At 33.5% G+C, this 24,673-nt stretch overlaps 4 protein-coding genes across 4 annotated transcripts; 1 reads left to right on the top strand and 3 right to left on the bottom strand.

The window, feature by feature from the left end:
- The first annotated feature begins 3,751 nt into the window (after positions 1 to 3,751).
- Positions 3,752 to 6,779, top strand: LOC125874841 (transcription factor bHLH62-like). Its single transcript, XM_049555872.1, has 7 exons — positions 3,752 to 4,876; positions 5,294 to 5,359; positions 5,480 to 5,548; positions 5,671 to 5,742; positions 5,813 to 5,884; positions 6,041 to 6,140; positions 6,427 to 6,779. Exons 1-7 carry the CDS (start codon positions 3,890 to 3,892, stop codon positions 6,462 to 6,464), a joined length of 1,404 nt encoding a protein of 467 aa, XP_049411829.1. The 5' UTR covers positions 3,752 to 3,889; the 3' UTR covers positions 6,465 to 6,779.
- A 4,256-nt stretch (positions 6,780 to 11,035) lies between these two features.
- On the bottom strand, positions 11,036 to 13,807 carry LOC125874023 (40S ribosomal protein S8). The gene is made up of 5 exons (XM_049554830.1): positions 13,723 to 13,807; positions 13,528 to 13,600; positions 12,074 to 12,407; positions 11,346 to 11,521; positions 11,036 to 11,241 (listed from the first exon to the last, which is right to left on the bottom strand). The coding sequence occupies exons 1-5, from the start codon at positions 13,724 to 13,726 to the stop codon at positions 11,163 to 11,165; spliced, it is 666 nt and encodes a 221-aa protein (XP_049410787.1). The 5' UTR covers positions 13,727 to 13,807; the 3' UTR covers positions 11,036 to 11,162.
- A 994-nt stretch (positions 13,808 to 14,801) lies between these two features.
- Positions 14,802 to 18,818, bottom strand: LOC125872621 (peptidyl-prolyl cis-trans isomerase FKBP62). Its single transcript, XM_049553371.1, has 13 exons — positions 18,419 to 18,818; positions 18,083 to 18,169; positions 17,217 to 17,477; positions 17,052 to 17,126; positions 16,887 to 16,967; positions 16,607 to 16,801; positions 16,415 to 16,513; positions 16,132 to 16,307; positions 15,909 to 16,031; positions 15,642 to 15,788; positions 15,420 to 15,547; positions 15,210 to 15,330; positions 14,802 to 15,124 (listed from the first exon to the last, which is right to left on the bottom strand). Exons 1-13 carry the CDS (start codon positions 18,597 to 18,599, stop codon positions 15,074 to 15,076), a joined length of 1,725 nt encoding a protein of 574 aa, XP_049409328.1. The 5' UTR covers positions 18,600 to 18,818; the 3' UTR covers positions 14,802 to 15,073.
- Positions 18,819 to 19,823: 1,005 nt separating this feature from the next.
- On the bottom strand, positions 19,824 to 22,193 carry LOC125874670 (pentatricopeptide repeat-containing protein At3g25210, mitochondrial). Its single transcript, XM_049555665.1, has 2 exons — positions 20,826 to 22,193; positions 19,824 to 20,529 (listed from the first exon to the last, which is right to left on the bottom strand). Exon 1 carries the CDS (start codon positions 22,138 to 22,140, stop codon positions 21,001 to 21,003), a length of 1,140 nt encoding a protein of 379 aa, XP_049411622.1. The 5' UTR covers positions 22,141 to 22,193; the 3' UTR covers positions 19,824 to 20,529; positions 20,826 to 21,000.
- Between the last annotated feature and the right edge of the window lie 2,480 nt (positions 22,194 to 24,673).

Here is a 24,673-nt window from a genome sequence, read left to right as displayed (position 1 = left end):
ATTTTGTCAATAATAGCTCAATTATTGACCTTAATTAGAGCATCAAAGAGACCAGCAACACTTTATATAGTGTTAGATCCTCCTACTGCATAGCCATGGAAGTTTCAATGACCACTTAATTATCAGTATTAATAATTAAGTCGGTGACATACCGTGTTTGAACATTGACCAGAAAAAAAAACCCGAAAATAGAAATTTCATTTATCCACGTTTTTAATTTTCTAAGTATTTATTATGTTCCCAACTTCTACAGAATAATATTCTTATTCGATAAATATATTTTTACCTACATAGTTTAATTAGTTATAATATGTTATCATTATCGACCAATGGAGACTTGTGATAGACTATGAAATTAGGTTTAAATAACAATTTCAAATTAATGTTTATGAGTAATAATATGATTTAAATAAAAGTTACTAGGTTGAGATGAATCGCGAGTTTACTAGGATAGCTTACCACATGCATATATTGCAAATCCTTTTACCTTTCTAGTTTTTTGGCTTCTAGAATCATATTCTCCCACTGTATTTGCTCATTTCTAGTTAGGTATAGTATGATTGGAAATGACTAGGAGTTGTGAATCTGCGACCAATTTGTAGTCTGTCTTGGCGTAGCTATGTTATAGTCAATTGGAAACTCTTCGTCGAAAAATAATACCGTATATATAAGTAAAATGATACATAAAGTGATTAAATAACATAGTCTGGACATCCTCAACAAAATAAGGTGTTGTAGCCCAGAGGTTTTAGACTCCTTGAAAGAGCCAGCGCTTAGGATATGCTCACGTGCTCGAATCTCTCACTAGCATTTTTTTTATTTTTTGGACACTCTTCGTGAAATTCCTGGCTCCGCCTAAACTAAATTCAAATTCATGTCATGAAGTCACACATCTGAAAGCAAAGCACTTTCTAACAAATGTAATTCTATATCCATGACTCGAATATGAGACTAGCTAGAGGCGAATTCCAGAATTTAAAGCTTATAAAAATGAGATTCTAATCCTTCAAAGTTATTGAATTCTAAATTATAAATATCGAATTAGAACCAAAGTTATCTATGGCTGAACCCAAAATTGAAAAGGCTAACACTACTACTTTCATATCTAAAACCTATCATCAAAGATGAATAAAACCTCACGACCACTTCACCACAATCTTTATTAATTTCGAAACAATACTATCAATGCATCATTCTCATTGGAAAACGTGGTGTTATTTGTGGTTGGTATAGGAAGACATATATATTGAATTATGTATATAGTAACATGATTGAATATAATATACATATATTGGCAAATATGGCTGGCATTGCGGCTGCAATATTTGAGACATAACAGTGTCAATTGTCAATTTCCAACCCATATTCCCACTACTGCCCAAAATCAAAGAGGGATCTTACAAATCATTTGTTTTTGGACAATATATATTATGTATATATGTGACAAAAATGTATTAATTCGAGGTTTCTGTAATACTACGTGACATCCTATTCAAAGGGCCATTTACTTTTTTACCATCTAACAATACTTCGTCTCATTCTTGAAATATAGTTACATAAAATGAGACGAGGATAATACGAAATTTTTATAGGATATTTTTCTTCTATTTAAATTGTGACTGGCTATTCATGCAGTTCGTCTTATTCACAGAATCGCATACTCGTCTTAGGGAGATTTGCTTTCGTAATTGATTATATCTTTTATTTTAGTTATATGACATTTTCGCAATATATTTTTAAAGAATAGTTATAAGTTGATATAGGAGATTATTTCATCTTCACAAAAACATGAATGTGTTTGCTATTTGTTTTCTTTTATTAATAATGGTATTTCATAAATTCGATCGAGAGGGATATTTTTATATTAAAAAAAAAAAACTTAGAAAGTGCAGAATACTCATGATTCAAACATATAGTCTTGATGAACAAAATAGGAGATCTTGTCATAAGATATCATGTCGAACGATTCAGTCATATTATAATAAATTTAAAAAAAATTATAAGTTTTTTTTTAAAAAAATTCAACTATTTTTTTGTTTTTGTTTTAACCACAGCTAATTTTTAAAAAAATTTTAAAAAAAATGAGAAAAGGGATTACAAAGTGAGAAATCAAACTTTCATTCACTAGATAAAAAATCCATTAATCAAACAATTAAGCTACTAAAATTTCCTCGGTCACCGTCACAACTAACTAGTTGGGAGTTGAAATAGAATTTGATAGATTGACTCTTTCCTTAAAATATTGCACACCGTAAGCCATACTTCAAGGAAATTAATTAAACGTTTTTTCAGCAGAGATTATATTTGAAATTTAAGGCAGAATTAGTCTTGGATAGTGTTTTGAAACTTCTAAGTTCTTACACCGTCACATAAAACTTATTATTAATGAATTTATTATGTAATTATGCCGGTTGGAAGAGATGTGTGAAGAATATTTAAATTGTATTTCGAAGAAATAGTAATTATACAGTACTTCCTCTATCCGTGTAATTTGACTTGCTACAATATTACTATCTCACTATTAATAGTAAATTATTTAATTTTGAAAGTGAATTATTTTATAACAAGAGTAAGATAGATAAAATTGATAACTACATTATTTTTTAACATAACATCTAGTGACGGATTCATGATTTTCATTCAAGGGGTTCGAAAATAAAAGTATAAACATGTGAATAAGCCAACAAAACACAATTCCAATGAAGTAGTAGTATATAATTTATCGGTACAAAAAGTTAATTCTGTTACAAGAGACCATTTAGCACGTTTGAATTTTCTTTCAGGTTTAGATTTTTTTGGATTTAAATCTACTCTGAAAAAGGGTGAAAGATTGGTCTTGAAACTAAATGAAGAGAAGCTAAAAATAAAATAAAATATTCACCATGGGATTCGAATCCTGAACAAGATGGTCTTGAATCTAAATAAAGAAAAGCTAAAAAAATAAAATGCTCACAGTGAGATTTGAACCCTAGACAAGATGGTCTTGTAAAAACTAAATGAAGAGAAGATAAAAAAAAATGAAATGTTCACAATGACATTTGAACCTTGGACAAGAGGGTTCATTTATAAAGAGATCTATCGTTATGCTATATCTTGCTTCTTGTTCGTGAGAGAGTTCAAAATTAATCTATCCACATAAATATAAAAATAATAATTTATATATACTTAATATATTTTTATGGCGAGAGAGTTCGGGTAAACCCTGAAACCTATATGCATTCGCTCCTGAGAACATCTACTTTTAATATAGTGAACAAGTGAAAAATGGATGGATTGGAGTAACTATGATTACTACTATCATAATTCATATATTATAATTAATGCTAACCCAACATTTTCCGATTTAATCGGAGAAGTTTGAATTAGCGCAATGATTGACCTGCCAAAAACAAGTTGTTTAGAAAATAATAAATGTATCTACATAACTTGTTTAGATGGATGTGTAGATGTATTAAGATAATTAAATTAGGAACATGATTATACATAACAAGGTTGAAATGACCTTCATCGTAAATAAATTAGGAAAATGAGACTAAGATACTTCAGACATACATGAAGAGAAAAAATTTAGATGCACCAATAAGGAAGTGTACGAGATTGACTATAGTAAATTTTTAGAAAAGTAAATATAACTAGGTGATAAGAAATTCAAAGAGATAATTAGACAACATATAACACAACTTAAATTACTAATAGAAGTATTATAGGTAGTCGAGCAGCTTCGTAGTACTATTTCTCAGCAACAGAAATAAGTTATAAATATGAGACAAACTTTTCCTTTTCCTCTATTTAATTCCATTTCTCCATTTTCTTTCTCTCTTCTCCTTCTTCTTCCTCCTTAATTGAATCTCATTCTATTGAAACTTTTTGTGTGTTAATTTCTTCTTTCATGGATAGTGACTACTTCTCTAATGGTGGAATTCAACCACCTTTCCATTTTGACCCCAAAATTCCATTAAAATCTCTACATTCACCTCAAGAACAAAATTCAGATTACTTTCTAAATACCCATTGGGACAATAATTCTACAGATAATCAATACACCCATTTTGATTCAGCTTTGAGTTCGATAGTTTCATCTCCAGTACCGTCCAACTCAGTAAATTCCAATTCATCACTCTGCGAATTGATTGGGAATTTGGGTTCAATTTGTAGTTCTCCTTCAACCCCATTTACTAATAACTGTGATTCCACTAGAACTTCGTGTTATACTACACCCATGAACTCTCCTCCGAAATTACATATACCCATAATGAACCAAATTGGAAAAGATAAATTACCCAATTTGGGGAATTCAGTTCTTATGAATTCTCCTCCATTTCCCTCTCTTTCAGGTACTAAGTTCTCTTGTTTTGGTAGCCGTAGTTTTAATGGCAGAACGAGTCAGTATGAGCTGAATAATGAAGAATCGCGGTATGGATCTGGTACTGGGGTTATGGGGAGAGGAAATTTAACTAGAATATCGAGTAGCCCTTCTGTTGTGCAAAGCAAAAACTCAAGCCTAATGATGTGTGAGGGATTGAATTTGGGCAAAATTTCAGGTCCTTATGAAGAGTGTTCTGTTTCTGAGCAAGACCCAAGTGGTGAAATAGGGTCAAAAACAAGAAATGTATTGAATTCTAAGAAAAGAAAAGCAGTGAAATCAAAGAATTATGTGCCAATTGTAGATGAAACTGGAAAAAAGAGAGCAAAATCAACAGAAGGTAATGGGAGCAACAATGGAACTGTTAAAATGGAGGAACAAAAGGGCAGTGAAGATGATGGAGCTGAGAAAGAAGCAAAGGAAAACCGAAAGATTGCGGAGCCACAAAAGGATTACATTCATGTTAGAGCAAGAAGGGGTCAAGCTACTGATAGCCATAGTTTAGCTGAACGAGTAAGCCTAACAAGTTCATCATCTTTTTTTTTCTAGTTTGTATTATGATTATACGACAATTTTTATTTACTTAATTATATTGTCAACACGTCTTTACATGCAAGTTTGATTCTTTTACTAGTAGTGCCTAGACCAATATGTAGGCACGTCCACTAATTCCACGAGATACTTGTGATCTCCTACTATGCACAAACTCTTTGACAGATGGAAGAAATCATTTTAGTTTTTTTTTTCTTTGCCTCCATTGGGTTTTGAACCCGAGGCTTAATGTGTGACGACCTCATCTAAAAATTTAAATTTTGAGAGAGAGAAATTACACTTTTACTTGCTAATTATACTTGCAAGTTGCAACAATTTGAAGGCAAAATTTTCATCTGTAATTTTGTCTAATAATAGCCTTGTTTGCCATTTGATTAGGTCCGTAGAGAAAAGATCAGTCAAAGAATGAAGCTTTTGCAAGATCTTGTACCAGGCTGTAACAAGGTTTGTCCCCAAATACTTCAGTAATTTCTTTGTTTTATCATTTTCTTTAACTTTCTTGATGATCACATTGAGGTTTAAATTTAACTTTCAGTTTTAACATAAATAAACAATTTTTACTAGGTGACCGGAAAAGCATTGATGCTCGACGAAATTATAAATTATGTCCAGTCACTCCAACACCAAGTTGAGGTAATTCAAGATTTAGATGTAGCATATTGTGTACACTCTACCCTCTCCAGACCCCACTTGTGGGATTTACACGAAAGATATTGCTGTAACTTCTAATTGATATTTATTGCAACATTTTGTAGTTCTTGTCTATGAAGTTGGCTTCAGTGAACCCAAGAATGGATTTTCACATAGATAGTCTCCTTCACAAAGAAGTAAGTGTTTGAATGACTTCCTTGTCACATTCAAATGGAAATTCATGGGGTTATTTTTCCTTTGTTTCAGATAAATCAACCAAGTGGTTCTTTGCACCAACATGTGTTCCCAGTAGATGGATATGGTGAAAATCTTGCTCAGGTAATAAACCATTTAACAACTCGTCGGTTATATGAATCCTAACCAACTATATCGCTCCATTTTAGCTCATTTCCGTCCAATATTATGTAAAAAAAAAAAGGTACTAGAATTTCGATATCTCTACTGGCATTTTCTGATTAGAGTTCATTTATACAGCTTCCAACAATCTGTGAGGATGACCTCCAAAGCATTGTCCAGATGGGATTTAATCAGAACTCTAACCAAGATCTGATATTGCAGTCACAGACATTCCCTGGTAAGAAAAGGGGAAGCAAAGTATTTTTTTGAGGGGTGCGGGGAGTTATGATAATTGGGGGTCCACACTTTCTATTGCAACTAGAGTAAATATCTCAAAAAATCATTCAACTATGAGGAACTATGTAGTAAAATCACTCAATTTCTCATAGTTGAGTGACCTTTATTTTGACAGTGTGGACCACAGTATTCCGCTATCGACCCTTAACACTTATACAATGAATTTTAGCTGATAATGAGGAGAAAACCTTAATTTATGATTAATATATTTGTTTCTTCTGATGCAGTGCCTAATTCTGAATCTCACATGAAAATTAAGATGTAATCACCATTCATTTGTCCACAAATTAAGGTCCCCCCCACAGGAGAAAGAACTTGCTGTATATAAGCAGAGAGATTTTTAGTTTAATCTGCTTCAGAAATTGCTAATCAACAAGATTAGGATTAGCATTAAGGAAAATATTTCCCCACTTATTGTAATCTATAATTGATTTGAGAATTTTAATATTTGCTCTTGTTGAGCTATTATAGTATTTACTGTATAATGTTAACATCATCTCATGTAAGATATGAGTATTTCTCTGTAAAGCAATTAAAAATGGAGATTATTACAAGCTTAAATTATTCAAATAATTGTTCATTAGTGTTCTTTTGGTTAAATCATATCAATTGACAAGATATAATCCCAAATCTTCCAAGAGATTTGCTTATGGTTGGTGTCAAATTAAACAGTGATTAAATCAGAATTTTCAAACATTTATGATTATTAAGTTATGTTGTAACCAGCTGTATTAGTGACAGGGATGGTGCTAGCTTGGGCTAGTGATTTCATCTGAACTCCCTTCGATGGAAAATGATATTATATATATATGATTAAAAATATATATTTTATGTGTAAATAATATTTCGATGAAAAATGATATTATATATATATATATATATATATATGACTAAAAATATATATTTTATGTGTAAATAATAAATATTGAACCTACCTCTTTCGACATGTCGTGTATTTAGTGGATAACTTTCAATAGACTAACCAGGTAGAGAAGCTTCTGTTCTTAAGATTTACAGTGCTAGAAAGTCCAATAATAAAAAAATAAAAATATCATATGCCTTAACTTACAAACTTTCTTAATAAAAATATTATTATAAGTTAAATCCCAGGCTGGCAATTGATCAATTCTGACTAGACCTAATGAATTAAAGGACTTTAAATTTTCCAACTAATCCAAAAATAATTAAGTGAACAAGAAAAAGGTTAAATAAAGTAATGGAAAGGTTAATACTAGTAAAAATTGGGTTTAACAAAAATATTTCTGCTTTGCAGCCTTAACTTTTTTTAATAAGAAAGATCTTTCAAAAAAATAAAATATTTTTTCTCTTTTGTTTTCTATTTTTAAAATAAATTATAGTAAATTAGTACATAATAATATTTTGCTAATTATATTTCAAGATATTTAGACCGACAAACTTGTCCCCAGCCACACAAAAAAAAGAGAAGATCTGTGTTCACACTATTAATTATATCAAATAATTCCAATAATATTATTTTTCAAGATTTAGATTACTATTTTTAAAGATAATTTTCACTATGATTTTCTGGACAGGACTTAGATGTTTGTTCTTAATCTAATGTTTATTTTTGGAGAAGTAAAGACAAATAACATATGTATTTCTTTTTCCATTTCTGTTTGGCTTTTTCCAATCTGAAATTTATTAATCCAGAAGATTCCTCTTTTTTTTTTAAGAATACAGTAGTAAGAGTGAAAAATATTCTTCATTTTTAATTAAAATTCCAAATTCGAGTTTAGATATGAAACTGTCTAATAGAAAATGTTTTATCTCTCATAATATGTGATGTGATCCCTTATTTAATTAGACCCCTCAAAAAAAAAGTATTTAAAAAAAAAACAGAAAAAAAGCAAACTCTCATAAATTATTTCATGATAATCAAAAAGCAAAAAGAATAAAGTTACTCTAGTTACTTTAGTGTCTCAGTGGTTTCTTTGTTTCGACTCATTTAACTTTTTACTGAAGCAGCCAAAGAAATTCCAGTCATAACTTTTTTTTTTGGATTCTGAATAAAGTATTTATTAATATTAAATAAATTCTTTAATGTAAATATAACATGTGAATTAAAGGTATTAGATTCTGTCAAATTCCTAACTTGCATGTAAATTTGGAATACAAGGGTGGATGTATATTCTGATCTGATTTATTTGAATTCAATATTTGTAATGCAAAACATAAATTACGTAAATGTTCACTAAAATTATAGTAAATAGTAGGTATAAATTATAATAGGCTTAATACTAAAATCTTTAAAGGTGAAACTCTTGAAATTTAAATTGTGTATCCGCCTCAAACGTGAGGGTGTCCATTGCAAAGTATACCATTAATTACTAAAAGATTAATTAACTTAACTGGCTACCCTACAAAGTAAATTATTACATTACATAGAGATATACAAGAGAAAAAAGGATTAGTGAAAATGGAAAGAATACTGTTGGCAATTGACTTGTTTGTAATTCAAAATGTTTTAGAAGAGAATTTTTTTACCTACACGTTTCTAACTATGAATCAATTTGGCAATTGACTTGTTTGTAAATCCAAAATGGTTACAGCTATTCTTGAACATGTTGCCTACAAATGTGAATTTATATTTTTGCATAAATATATAAGTTTTATATATTTATAGCTAAAAGTAGATGAACGCATAAAAGAATTATACCATGTGTATTGTAGCAATTAGAACGAGAGTATCCCTTTCACCAGGACAAACAATCCTTTTATGACTAGAAATGGATCTAGAATTTCTAGATCATAGGTGCAACATTAAAGAAATAAGAAAAAAAAAATTAAGTAGAAATTGAACCTCTGTCATTTGAGCATTCAATCACATACAACATTCAAACTTTTTTGAGTGTGAGGACCAGCAAATAATATCAAGTTTAATAGACATCATGAATTTACGTGTATCATAATTTGTACAATTTACTCTTGTTTATTATGTGTTGTGTAAAACTTAAAGATAACAATTGAAACAGAAAGTCTATTTCCATGTTCCCATTCTTTCAATATATTGACCATTAAAACTCTTATAATTATATTAGAAAAATGAATTAGTGATCTATAAAGTCAACATAAAAATCAATGGTTGCCTAATAGTGTTTTTGTTAAGTACTAAGTAATCAATGAGACATAAAACATGTGAAACCTGGTTATCTATTAGTCTTAATTCAAAGTGCTTTTAGTTACATTGTCAAAATCATGTGCCAAACTGTGATAATGGTTTTCATACAAGGATAAAAAGGTAATTGGGCACGATTAAAGTGAAAATGACAAGCAAAAAAAAAAAGTGAAGTCTTTATCAAGAAAAGAATGTTTAGACAGATTGAGGTGAATAGACACTGACGCAAATTTGATGACTTTTTGTAGGACATAAAATAGTTAGGACTCAAAATTACAAACTAAATCACCAAATAGTTGGTCTCCCCACAACCATTTTGCATCCTATGAAATGTACTTTAGTACGCTTGAGACTCAACCAATCTTGTAAGTGGAGTTGGTGGCTAAATTCAGTCTTTAAGGACCATAACATAGAAAATTTGAGGAGTGTATAATAAGCCCCCCTTAAGGAATAGGGACAACTTTCTTGTTGTAGTAATTGTGAATGAGCAAAGTAGGGATCGATAACCTGTTTGTTATTGATATTATCTAGAATAAGTAAACTATATTGAATAACGTACTTGAGGGGGGGGGGGGGGGATCGAAATTTAAGACTTAAGGATCAATTAATTTACCCAACTAGGTAGAAAAAAGCAATGATAGTGTAGTTGGAAGTGAATTTGTAGTGGGATGTTCTTTTATATTTGATCGAACATTTGTTAGGATGTCTTTGTCTATGTCAACATCATGCTCTCTTTGTCACAACTAAAGTGGTTGTTAGCATTCACTCATGGTCGTGTTTCCTCGTTTGATGTTGGACTAAGTTATGTTGCTTACAAGTTTGGTAACAAGTTTGTATCAAAGCTGGTGGATTTGGGTAGCTTCAATTCCACTAATTTATAATGGCAAAAAAGGAGAGAATCCAAGGACCAAGCCTAATATCCTTCAATTCCCTTTAACAAAAACACTAGTAGTTCTCAGAGCATCCAACACAACACTTTGCGAATACCTAGATCGGAACTGACTTCTACAACATCTACTCCGATCATCTATAGCCAGTCTGAGCGTACTATTAAGATCCTTTGAAGATATGCTGGTGTGCATGTGTGAGTGATTTTGTTGGTCATTGAAATCCGTTCTTCACTTTAGCTTGCTTAAAAGTTGAAAGAAAGGCAATATCTGCTTTGAGAAAGTCCAAGATTTATGAATGAAAATGAATCTTTTCATTGGAATGCTCCTCAACAACAATATCATACCCAATGTAATCTCAGGAAGGCACAAAGACTATTTTCATAAATCCTAGACTCAACTAATCAGTAACCACAATAAAATAGAACTATAACTAAAGCATAATAAACATGTAGTAACAAAAATCAAGGGACCAAAAACTAAGTGAATAGCGTTTGATATCTAGTATGCAAGGAGAAACCTATCTCATTGGACCACGATACAATGGCTCAAATTCCCATCTAATCGATTTTCCAACAAACTTTAAAAAAACTACAAAATACTTTGAAATATCGGAATAATAATTGATGTCCAAACATGCTAAAAATTAATTTTATAGTTGAAAATGCTAGGAAACCAACCCAAACGGGTCACTGAAATAAAAGCAACACTAATTCGGCCAGAACGACCAGCGGTGTATGTTTATATGGCAAACAAAAATTCAGAATAAGCTGAAACAAGTAATGAATGCCAACAATAAACGAAGTCCAGGCGTCAATGTCAACTCATCATAAGATTAAAGAATACTGCATATAGAAAAATATCCTCACAAAACCAAGTTGTTTAATAGGAAAAAGGAAAAAAAACATATAAATTAGTCTCAAAATTCAAAGAGCTCCAATTAAGCAGCTGCAGCCTTGCCCTTCTTCTTCTGTAGTTTCTTCATATAGAACTCAAGTTCTTTGCCCTCCAAGATATACCTGTCAATTGCAATATAAAGATCATGACTTGAATGGGAACAGATGCAAAAAAACTATCTCACGAGTCTAGGGCCCAGAATCAAGGTTGCCAATGCGGAACTTACCCATCAGCTCTGCCACACTGACCAGGGCGAGATGAGATGCAAGCATATAGTCTACCAGAACTAAATTGTTCTTCAAGGTGAGAATCAAGTTTGCGATCTGTCAGGCGCTTCTCAATTTTTCGGAGAACATGGTTGCTCTTCTTAGTTTCCTCAGCCGCAGCAGCACCTTCTCCCTCCTGCCATGTACCAAAAGAAATAATCAGCATATACAGAAAAGAAGGAAGTCGTCACTACTTGGTCATCAAAATGGATATTTCAGGTTCTCAGACATAAAAATGAGAGGATACTTTTATTAAAGTGGAATACATTAGTTGCTGGAGTTGAACAGTTCAAAGTAAATTAGGAAAAATAGACTTATTTAGATACAGTAGAATGTGACTGAGGAGAGATCAAACTATGTAAAAGACCACCTTCGCTGCATTGTTAGAGGTCAAAAGTATCCTCAATAAGACCTATTTTTCCACTCACTCGTACATTTTCTATCTTTATCAATTCTTTCTCAATCTTGGGTAAGTTATTTCTGATCATAACTGGACATCATGTCCAAACTTCAAAAAATGTCAAAGCAATCATAGATCACAGTCGTGATGAAGAATTTGCAGCATATAATGATTTATGATTGTACAGTAACATGAAAGAGCTGAGGAAGCCAGATAGCAAGATATCAACAACTACTTATCAAATGATGTTAACCAGGTATGGAAGTAAAGATAACAAAATTTGGCTACCTCAGCAGTTTCCTTCTTAGCAGCAGCCCCCTTTTTCTTCCTACCAATGTCAACACCATAATGCTGGAGGTACCACTGTTTAAAGGGTGCTGCATCAACCTGAACGATTGCACTCTTGACAAGAGTCTGTGTACGAACAAGTTCATTGTTTGAGGCATTATAGACCACGTCAAGGATACGAGTCTTACGGGTGGTAGCTTCACTACCCCATGAATAATTTCCTGTATCCAATCTTAGTGCCCTCCATTTAACATTGCCACCACGAACACGGATGCGTCTGACTGTCTTGTTGCTTGAGATCTTAGTATTAGCAGGCTGACGGCCAAGCTCGTACCTTTAACAATAAGAAAAGCATATTCACACAAAATCAGTAGCTTGTCCAATCAGACTTTCCATTACAACATCACAACATAATTAATTTTCAACAGATTTTTCACACGACTATGCTAACAATAATTTTTATAGCAGTCATTTTGTTATAAGTATTTTATGTACTCTATTTTCATTCCTGTCATAATCATCAATTCATTTTATACAAATGCAGATTGTGTTTTCCATTATCTTAATTAATCTAATGCTAATTATTAGGGATTAAGGGTAGCTCATCAACGTGTTCCCCAACCTCCACCATTTAGGTGGGAGTTTGATTTCCCATATTGTATTCCCTTCTCCCATTTCTCCTCACTTTCCGTGTATAATATTCAAAAAAAAAAAACCTAATATTAATTCCTATCACTGACCGAAACTAATCTTGGAAGAGTTGCTTGTTTGATTGATATAGATCTCCCAACTTACAACTCTAGAATTACTATATGCTTGTAGAAACGATCCTGGAGAAGACATCTACTGTGCAGGATTTTTTTATAAGGAGCAGCAAATCATATTAATATTACCCTGGCAAAATTACCAATTCCACGAGGGAGAATGGAAGTTATATTGCAATTTCTACGGTAGCTAGTACTTATTACTACTTCCTTTGAAACAACAATTAAGAATAGCAAGGAATCTGACTCTATTCTAGGAAATGAAGTTATTTTCATGTGTTTGGTAAATTCTCCATCATAACGATAAATGAAGTTTTTGCATATACACGGAAGTTCTTTCTCTTTACTACTATCCCAACATTTACTCAATATCACTTCCAATTTGCTGGTATTAATATCAATATTCAACTAATACTCACCAACTTAACACCAGAGATAACCACTTACTTCACTGAAAGACAATTCTTTTGTACAATACATTTACCAGTTAGACAAAGTGTATTCATAGACAATACGTTACTATGCAGTATTTTGATAAACTTTTTGTATTTTAAAGAATAAGCACCTAGTATGGCAAATAATCTAACGATATGAGCACAATTATTGATAACGAAAGACGGCGGAAAGATCAATGTAATAATATAGAGACAGATATTCAGGCAAAAGAAAAAAAAAGGCAGTAACACTAACTTTCGCTTCTTCCTCCAGGTTTTCTGCTTGCCACCAGTGGCACGCCTTTTGTGCATGGAGTCTCGTGAGATACCTTCATATTCATATCCATAAACAAATCAGTAAAATTAATAAAAATCGTCTGTTTTTTTCATCAAATTGCACATGAAATTAGTTAGTGTAGAGAAGAAGGAAATAGCAGGTTCAGATCCATACCCATGGTTACTGAGAGCTAAGCCGCACCCCTCACACACCACTCTTCCGCTTTGAACGAAGAACACTAAAACCCTAACATTTTGAATGTTCTTAAAGATATGGGCTGGGCTGAAAGTTCTGACTTTTTTGGGCTTTTCATTCTTGGGCTAATATATTGCATCTCGATTCAATACCCCAAGTCGTCTATATCATTTATTTTGGATTTCGGATATCGAACACCGGTAGAAACCAAAAAGAAAAGAAAAAAGCTCCTTACATTTTGTTTGGATGGTTGTTATATTATTTTACATGTATCGTATTACATTATTTTAATGAATATAATGTTTGAATAAATTATTTTGTTCTCCATCATTACATAATGTTATATAGTATTAAATAGTAAACCTACGAGAAATTGTAAGGTATTGAGGTAGAGCTACTATGAAAAACGTATAGTAAATGATAAAATAAAATTAAATGAAGTGCCCATTTTTACTGAAATAGTTTCAACAACAATATACTCAATATACTTTTATAAATGGAGTGTCAAAAAATAATACCTAAACCTCATAAGTTTCAATATACTTTTATAAATGGATTGTCAAAAGAAGAACATATAAATCTCATGAGTTAAACATTACCCCTTCCTTTGTGGTAGAGAAGATGAAGCAATATGATGACAACCGACACAGAATTGCTACGGCTTAGCGTCCTCGAGGCCTCCAATAAGGAGGAGTAGCAAATACACTAGAAGACAGTCAATGTACAACAAAATGATTGTCCTCAACTTATTTAACTTCCAAAATATATATAAACGTTGGTGAACCAAAGAATTTAGTACAAATAATTTTTTTTAAAAAATATGACCGTCAACAGCTTTCCATAGAAAAAGATGCACAAGGCTTGCAGGTGCGTCGCTAAGAAAAAATATGTAAAGCAGACACCTTCCAATTATCATGTCTTAAGCATCAGAGATTTCTTCTGTTTCTTCGATTTTGTCCAAATCCCGCCGTTACATAATTTTTACTACTATTATTGTACACAACCATTATTTCTAGAGGTACGGCCTTGGCTTGCAATTCAAGAACTGATTTTGCCTACATCAATTTCGAATGACCTTCAATAAATTCCACTCAAAAGGACAAAACACAATTAACTAAAAGATGTCACACCAAAGACGCCAGATGAAACTCTATTACAAGAGGATCCATTAATATAAGTACCCAATGCAGAATCAGAAATTACAGTCAAGTTATTCAGCAAAAACTTTTTCCTAAAATCCAACTATAACGACTCCATGGTATATATGACATCTCATCGGAACCGTCTAGATAATGATGCTGATCCTTTTTATGTCATATCTGAGTTAAAGTTATGCCTTGCTATCAATGCTCATCGGTTCTGGTTCCTTAGGAGCAGAGTTCTACATAAAACAAAGCCATGAGTGAGTCAACAAAAGAACAAGAAGTAAAGCTCGAAGTCTAGGGGTTATAAAGTCTGCCACTTACGGCTGAGTTTGCTGCATCCTGCTTAGTCAACTTTGCAAACATGTTTCCGTAGAACTTTGCATCCTTCTTGTTAATTTCCTTGACTTTCTCCTTTAGAGCTTTGTACTCAAGCTTCACATCCCTTGATATCACATAAGAGAACAAGCTTCAGCACCATAACTGACAAATATGACAGCTTGGGTATAGTATAGAATGGGCTTGGTTGTATACCTGTTGTCAGGATCAATCTCAAGAGCTTTCTTAATGTCAAATTCAGCCAGATCAAGATCAGCCATGTTCATATATGCTTGAGCTCTGCGGTAAAGAGCTTTGACATTTGCACTATCCAGTTCCAACACCTACAGCTCACACAAATAATCCTCAAGAAGAAAGTAAAAAGGATGAATGAGTATTTCTTTTAAGGGGGGGATTTCTAGGTTTCGAGTTCTATACCTTGGTACACAGTTTCTCGGCCTGCTTGTAATCTTTCAATTTCAACTTGCAGGCTGCATTATTTAAGTTGCAGGTGATCTTCAATGCTTTAGACTGTTTCTTTTCCTCCTCGCTGAAGGAAGTATCATACTCGATGAATTTAGCAGCCTGCATTTGTTACAATGTACAGTTAGGTAATCCTGGCACATCACAATAGCATCTTGATCTTCACAGACAAAAGACCCACTATTCTAGTTCTAAACAACACAGTAAAAGCCAGGTATCTACCTTCTCATATCTCTTAGATGCCCTTGCGTATTTACCAGCCTTGAACAGTGCATTCCCTTCTTCTTTCTTTTTGCCAGCAGCCTCAATTTTCTCCGGGGTATTCATATCCCATGATTCCTTGTCCTACAAGCAACCAACAAGAGTATATGATTAAAGTATAGATCCAGAGAACAGTGACATATAGCCAAGGTTAGAAAATAAAAAGAAAGAAAACATCACATACCTTGACAAAAGAAACAAGCTCAACCTCATAATGCACAGTTGAATTAGGAGGAACAACAGCTAAATCTTGCTTCGACTCAGATGAACCAAAGGCATATTCAGGTGCAATTGTAAGCAGCGCCGCTTCACCCTTCTTCATTGTCAAGACAGCTCGGTCCAGCCCATCTATTACTTGTTCTGTTCAGGGTAAATTAGAGCTCAATCAATACTAGTTAAGTATTAAAGTCCAGGGAAAATCACAACATAAGATCTCTGTAGTTGGAACAATGTATTCGGAGTCATACCCTCATCTGTCTTAAACTCAAAAAGGTTGTCTTCATTTTCCCCATCATGGCCCTTTTTTGTGAAGACTGTGCCATCTAGCAGCTTGCCAACCAGTTTTACTGCAGTATGCAAATTGAAACAACCCTCAGATATCATAGTATTCATGTAACTTACAAGCACAAACTAAAGAATTTTTCCTGTGACAAACTAACATTTAACAACAGCTCCTTCATTGGGTCTCTCATATCCTTCCCCTTCTTTCAAGATCTTCTTTAATACTTTCTTGTCATCAGTAACATTTGAAACAGTTTTCCACGAGACCAACTCTAAGTTGATCTGTAATGTGGCATTAGGTGGAACTGCTCCTCCATCACTCGAGGCTGGTTTTCCTTTCTCTCCAAAGCCATCTGCAGCAAACAAATCAGACTTATTAACAACAGCCCTCTTATCGGCAGATGATTACACAGTCACTTGGTAGCAAGCATCACTTACATTGTGGCTTCACTGTCAATTGGACCTTTTCACCTTTCTTCATAGTTTTCACAGCCTTAGCAAGAGCAGGACAGAAATGACCTGTTCCATTAGGGATGTCAGAACAAAACTACAAAAAAAATTCACCTAATAGAACATTGTGGGGCATAAGTAGTCAAAGGTTACCATCTTGAACAGTGAACTCCACTCCATCTGATTTTCCCACCACTGTGCCATTTTCGAGCTGAGCTTCGTACTTGACTAAATTACAGAAGACAAAAGAAGATGCTCAATTTATGTTCCAAACAGCTATAGCATAGTCCCTTATGATTTGAAATTAATAATACATACCAAAAACTTCGTCAAGATCTTTCGGGTTTTCCCATTTCTCCCCCTCTGTGAGGATCTTTTTGAAAATTCCACCATCCTTGCAAATGTCTTTTACACTCACCCATGATAGCAACTCAACATCAAATTGTAGAGTGGCATTTGGAGGGATAGTTGGAGGAGAACCACTCTCTCCATAAGCAAGCTCTGGAGGAATGGTGAAAATAGCATTTTCACCTTTCTTCATTGTATTTATACCTTGATCCCATCCTTTAATAACTTGTCCTATCAGGAAATAAAAAGCATCAGCATATCTGTTTAATCTTGAAGCAAAATCGAATTCATCTAGTGCAAATGCTAATTACATAGATATCAGAGACTTTCTCGCAATGAAAAAATTTGTATTTCTTGGCTTTAACATGAGTTCTCATGTAATTAGATTTCAAACAAATCAACTTTCTGTTTGCAATCTTTGACAAGCATAGTCCTCTCAACCCGAAAATCTCTAGAATTGAGGATGAAATCTACTTTGGAATGCCAAACACCATTACAATCATCCTCTAAGGAAACAAGAAGAAGAAAATCTCAGAGGAGCTATAAAGTGCTAGTGAGAACAGCTTCACCACATCTTCAGATTCTCGTAATAAAAAAATTACTGTTGTGAAGTTCATGCCTTCTCGACAAGCTAAATCCTACTTTAAACTAAGGAACAAGATTTACGTGTTACCATATATTTACTAAGCCCTTGGAGGAAACAAGCTCCCCAATCTCATATCATCTATACTGGTCCTATTAGAGCAATCAAGCTTTCATTTGTTTTATCAAATCACTTAAGTTTATTCAATAACCATTAACAAGCAAATACAAAATGCTAGTGAACATTCACTAACCTTGACCGAGAGTAAACTTGAAGGGGTCCCCTCTATCGCGACTGGAATCGAACTTGGTTCCGTCAAGCAAAGTCCCAGTATAATGAACTGAAAATGCAAAAACCAACGTGAGCTCAAATAACACGAACAAAATCACGTTTACCGCAGAGTAGATGAAACAAATGAAAATTAAATAATCCATACGCCATAGAATGAGCTCAGAATCAATCCACGAGCCTAGCGAGCGCAAAATACTAATTAACAGCAACTAATACAATTGCAATTAATTAATCAAAACAATATTGCAAGCACAAAAAACACATTAACATAAACAAATCTCATATGCAAACTAATTACCTTCGACTTCATCACCAGGCGCAGGAGTATCCCAACCTTCACCTTCCTTAACAAGCTTCTTCTTCAATCCCTGATTTCCAATTTCCTTCTCCTCGCCTACTTTCAGGGTCGAACTGTCATCCGGCAGATCCATGTCCTCGTTCATTCCCTCTACCGGTGGAATACCAAAATCCTCGTCCATTTTCCCGTCAAACACAATATGCACTCACACACTGAAGATTGATTGTTTGATAGAATCGAGCTCAGTGAAAGTAAATAATGGCGTGTTGGAGATGAAGAAGATGGAGGCTTAAATGGTGTGATAGATAGTGTGAAAAGAAAGGGTTTAGGTTCTAGAGTGTTCCAAGGTTATTGAGAGAGCTTTAGCGTGACGAAGGGTCAGGATTCTTCCAGATATCTTAAATTTAGATAACCAATATATTAGTAATTCTTAAATTTAGATAATATTATTGGAGAGTGGGGACCACTACTAAATTCTTATTAATCCAACTGCTGATCTTTCATTAAAGGAAAAATTATTTAAATACACAACACTTCTTTACCTATTCTCAATATTTCTCTACTCTTTTACTAAAATACAAAATTCCTTATTTTCTCCCAATTCAGCTTAACCAGATACTTTATTAGTTTAAGTATCCGCCGGTTATTAATTAAAGTATCTGTGTTGTTATATTATGCATCCGCCCGTTAATTAAGTATCCGTACTGCGAACAACTTAATAATTTAAGTATCCGCCCGTTATTAATTAAAGTATCTGCGCTGTTATATTATGCATCCGCTCGTTAATTAAGTATCCGTGCTGCTAACAACTTAATAATTTAAGTATTCGCCCGTTATTAATTAAAGTATCCGCGCTGCTATATTAAGTATTCACACTGCTATATTATGTATCCGAAAAACATTAAGAAAAGAGATTTTTGGTAATTAATGAAAGAGTAGGGAAAGAAAGTAATTTCTTTCTTATACTATGTCATTTGCCTAATTTTTACTTAATTAAAGTTTTAAGTTAGATGGCAAATGAAATGGGCCGAATTTGGGCCAACACTGAAAAACGGGTCGTAAAATATGGGGGACTTGAGGACTTTCATTTAAGATATAGCCAAACTTCTTGAGTATTTTCGTTTCTAAAACATATATCCTCTTAGGGATGTTCTGGTGTTTTATGCCTCTCATTTGTTTTCATTAAGATTAAAACGTTTAAATTTGAATGCCATATGTAAATTATGTTTTGTGATAAAAATAAAAGTTGATATTCCAAGACCAAGCAACATAAAGAGAGTGTTCGATTTCCTTCTTCGTTGTCTTTAGTTGACTTTACCATTGCTGGATGAGCTTCCAAAATAGTTCTGTATATTTACAGGGTTGGAGTTTGTAATATTGTCACTACCCAACACCAACAGTAAGCAAAAGAAAAATTGAAAAATATGTTTCATTAGCATCTCCTTGACAATGACAACGACAATGTAATGTAGTAATTTGGAGTCTGAACTTTGTCAAGAGGTATTTACAGACTCAATTTGACAGAACAGGCGTCCAAGTAAGCCTACTACAACAAGTATTATGTTTCAATCACAAGTTGAGGTCAGCTATATGAATACTAACTTTCCATGTCGCTCCTGTGGTAATTCTACTACATTCTCATTGATTATGGGCAGCAAGAAACCAATTCACGTGCAGATGCAAAACACTTCATGATTTAGCCAACTCTCAAGTCTCAACTATCAATTGGCATGATGGAAGCATTGAGCAACAAGTATCCAACATATCAACTGTTTGGCTGGACCAACCTTTCATTTTAGTCAGCACCATGAGATTACTGGCTCTTTTTCTCTTGAAACAGTCATTCCATGCCCAACACTATTTTCAGCCTGAATACATAATGATATCCCAGTGGCCAGACTTCTTCTTCAATCACTGTTCAATGAAGTGTTTCTCCACTTTAGTGTCTGATTCACAGCTCCAAACAGTTGGAATCTACTTAGCATTAGTTTGAGATCCATCTGCCAAAGAATAACCACACCCCATTTCCTCGAATTATTGTCCTTGTAGTTACCTGAAATCTGAATCAGCAACTCAAGACTTTCCAGCACTGCGAAGTGCAAATGAACCATCTGCACAGGTGCAATGTAGAAAAAGCTACTTGGTTAAACCGAACTTCATAATGAAGCATGTAGAAGACTTGCAGCCCTCTCAATATATGTTGCTGGGACTCTTCATAAATGTCATCGGGTGTGTGTTGGACCCTTCAAAAGTAGTGCATTTTTGAAGGATCAACACAGGTGCGGCAACATTTTTGGAGAGTCCGAGCAACTTAGCTCTCAATAACATAGTGGGCATGATTCAGCTTTGTTGAATCATTATCAAGACAAGCAAATTAATGAACAAGGATTAGTAAATAATTCTTCACCTATGCTGGAAAAAGATGATTCTGAACAGCAGGACTAGCCTTTCCGGTTCTAATTGCTGATGGCGTTACTGAATCTTATTGCTGATAAACAACTTCTCATTCATCAGGCGGGCAAAAGATATACTTCCAAAAGACGATTGATCAATAATGAAAACATAAACATATCAAAGTTCTACTAGTCCTTATTGAGAAAATATAAAGTATTCAACAAAGACTTGTAAGTCTTTTCATTCATTAAACTATCCCTCTTCTTAAATTCTTCAAGAAGTTCAAATGCATAATCTCCTCTTCCTTCCCTACTCAATTCTTCCATCACTGTTTTATAAGTAAGCTGATCAGGTGACAATGAATTATCCAACATATCAAACACCACCTCAGTGGCATCCTCAAAGCGACGCTCCAAAGCAAGACTACAAGCCAGTATCATATAAGTAGATCCTTTCGGAATAAACCCTTTGTTCCTCATTTCCTTAAAAAACTCAAGCCCCTGATTCACTCTTCCCTTCTCACACAACCCTTTGGCTATATAGCCATAGGTAAACGCATCAGGCTCACATCCATACAAACCCATTTCACGATAAACACGAATAGCCTCATCAACCTCCAGACACTTAGAGTAAGCTTTGATTATCATATTCAATGCAAATGTATCTGGAATCACCCCAAAAGACTTCATTTGCTTTGCTAATGATCGAACAGAATGTAAATACACGTAACAAACATGTAACTTATTAAATTTACTGAGAAGAGCATTCAGCAACAAATTATAAGTCTCTAATGATGGCTTAGCATCTTCACATTTAGTCATTTTCTTGTAAATATCAAATGCACGATTAAATAAGAATTTACGACCGCAGCAAAACTTAATCATGGAATTGTACAGAGGGAGGCTCGGCGGGCAAGCGCCGGCGAGAACTTCCTCGACTAGGGTCTCCGCAACGCGATAGCGCTTACTTGAGACAGCAATGTTAATCATGTTTAAGTAAGTGACGTGGTTGTGCTTGTAGCCCCGTTGTTGGCCTGTCCACCGGAAGATATCGAGGGCAAAGTCCGGGTCGGTTTGGGCTTTCAAGGCTTCGTTTACATCAGCTGGTGTGAACCCGGGTTTGAGATTGTTGATCCATGATTCGAACTGTTTCTCTAATGGAGTTTGAGTTCGGGTCCGAGGGATAGGGACTGGGAGTTCATCGGAGAACGGCAGCGGAGATGTTAGGGTTTTGGGGTGGTGATCGGCGGAGGAGGAGCTGGATATACGGCGGAGAGATAGTGAAGAGAAGAGAAAGGAGATGACCGGACGGCGCACGGTCGCCTGCATTGTGGGTATCGGAGAGAAGAAACAAGGGTGTGTTTGGTTGAGTTGCTGTGATTTCGTACTTTGGGTCATTCATACTTTGGGCGTGGGCCTAAGACAATTAACTTATATGGGCCGAGAAGCTATGTTAGGCCCATATTTTCCGCTAAGCAGTCCCTTTTAATACCCCAACTATCGGGCTAAGTTGTGGCATGCCGTTGGTTCAGTTCGAATTTATGTAGGGCAAAATTTGTGCATTATAGGAAATTATTAACTCAAAATAAATGTTCAAACTACAGTTTTATTTAATTCTAATTCGTAACAAACACTCTGTCATTCTCGCCTCTCTCCCCTGAATCTCGCTCGTCACTCTCAATTCTCTCCCTCGCCTCTCACTTTTGTACACACAAATGTATAAATTGTGTTTGTATAAAACGAGAGTGATTGTATATATACAAATACAAATATATATATCTCCGTCCTATACACTTATAATTATACTAATACAAATTTTCCCCTACCCAGATCTCTTTTGCCCTTCTCTCTCATTGTATTTGTATAGAACAAGAGAGATATTTGATATGCAAATACAAAATTTTTAACTCGATTCAATTATATAAAAATTCAACTTTTATGCAGATATACAAACACATTCATTAATACATATATATAGTAGTTATATCTATACAATTATCTAACCCATATACATATACAATTCACTTCTCCCACTCTTTGCCCTCTCTCGATCGCCTCTCTCCTCATCTCTCTCGTCGCTCTAGCATAACACAAAGAACATATACATGTACAAACACAATTTTCATAGACACAAACGCATGATTTATACAAATTAGATGCTCGCGAATTACAAAATTATAGCTATAAAGCGCTGATATGATTTTTATGTTTGCTATTCCTAAATTTTACTCTTTTAGAAATGCTCATAAAATAGAAATATTAATACTCAGTTAACATGAAAAAAAACTATATAAGTGTAACACAAAGATAAATTAAGAGGAATATGGTTCTTACTTTAGATTTTGACGTTTTGTATAATATTAAGTTGTGAACTCAAAGTAGTGTGAATTGAAGGCTGAAGGGAAAATATTGTAACCAATAAGGTATTGAGGTTCATATTTAAATTTAGAGCAACTTTCACATATGGTAAATATAAAAATCATATTTGTATGTTATAGCTATAGTTTGCATAATTGCGCTCCATAACAAATTTTATGTTTGCTATGGAGTTTTTGATTTGTATAATTCGCTAAATGTATCCGATTTTATACAAATTGTTCAGTTTTGAATTTATACATTGTAATTTGTATAATAAAATTTGTATTTGTATAATTATAAGTGTATAGAACGAATATATATATATATATATATATTTGTATATACATTTTTCTCTCGTTTTATACAAACACAAACGCATTATATATATTTTATACCGAAATGTATAAAATGACTAATTGTATACCGAATCAGATGACCAAAAAATGGGATGTTTGCTGTGAATTACAAATAAAATAAATTCTGGCTATAACATTTAATTTGAATTAATAGTTTGTTATTTCATCCATTTTCCCTTAAATTTATGTGTAGGTAAAGTAGTAAAGTACTACAGTTTTAATGGACAATAAAAATAAAAAAATTACCCCGATAACTCGATAATTTTTTTTAAATAAAATTATTAAAATTTTGTTAACCTAATAGCAATAAACCAATATCACTTTTTTTTATTCGATTTATCGATCGATTTAATTTTTGCACACCTCTAAACTAAATGCATAAATATCCGCTTTGAGAATCATCATTTGACTTGTATTCATTTTGTGTTAATTTATGTGATAGTTTATGAATAATTATGCAGAATGTGAACTCATAAAAAGTATTGGTAAAAAAAATGGTTAAATGCCATCTTTCTCTTTTTCTTCTTCTTCTCCTTCTACTTCTTCATCGTCCTCCCCCCTCCTTCTCCTCCTCTCTCTTCTTCTTTGCTTCCCATTTTTCTTTAAAATTCAATATACCGCAAACGTGAATCATTTTGAATGAATTATATATCAGGAGATTTGAAATATCGAAAGGTTTTATATCTAAAAGTTGAGACTATTTAAATGAGTTTTTGAGTTGGTCAAGATTGGGTAGTCAGATACACTTCATGTATAGTTAAGCTATATTCAATTTTTTAAGTGTATCGTAATGAATAATCAATGTATAACTTATGTATGGATAAACTCGATTCATTTTTCTGAATATATGATAATATATAATCAATATATACTTTTATGAATTTTAATTATTTTATATAAACAAAAATGTGACTATATTTATTATAAACTAATTACTTTATTACCTATATTTGAAACTATCCGAAGGAATATTCTTTCTCAACTTCAAATTATACTCATTTCCGCGAGCCCAAGCTTCAAGCCCAAGTCAAATTCCACGAGAAGACTAGTTCTTTCATCCGAAATCGCGTGGTCGGGTGACATGTGAAATACCGATTACGTTCCTATTTTTCCTGAGAATTACAATCAGTACCTGTTCACATAATGGC

Source organism: Solanum stenotomum, chromosome 8, assembly GCF_019186545.1.
Source record: "Solanum stenotomum isolate F172 chromosome 8, ASM1918654v1, whole genome shotgun sequence".
NCBI lineage: Eukaryota > Viridiplantae > Streptophyta > Magnoliopsida > Solanales > Solanaceae > Solanum > Solanum stenotomum.
This window is presented reverse-complemented; position numbering and strand designations above follow the sequence as displayed.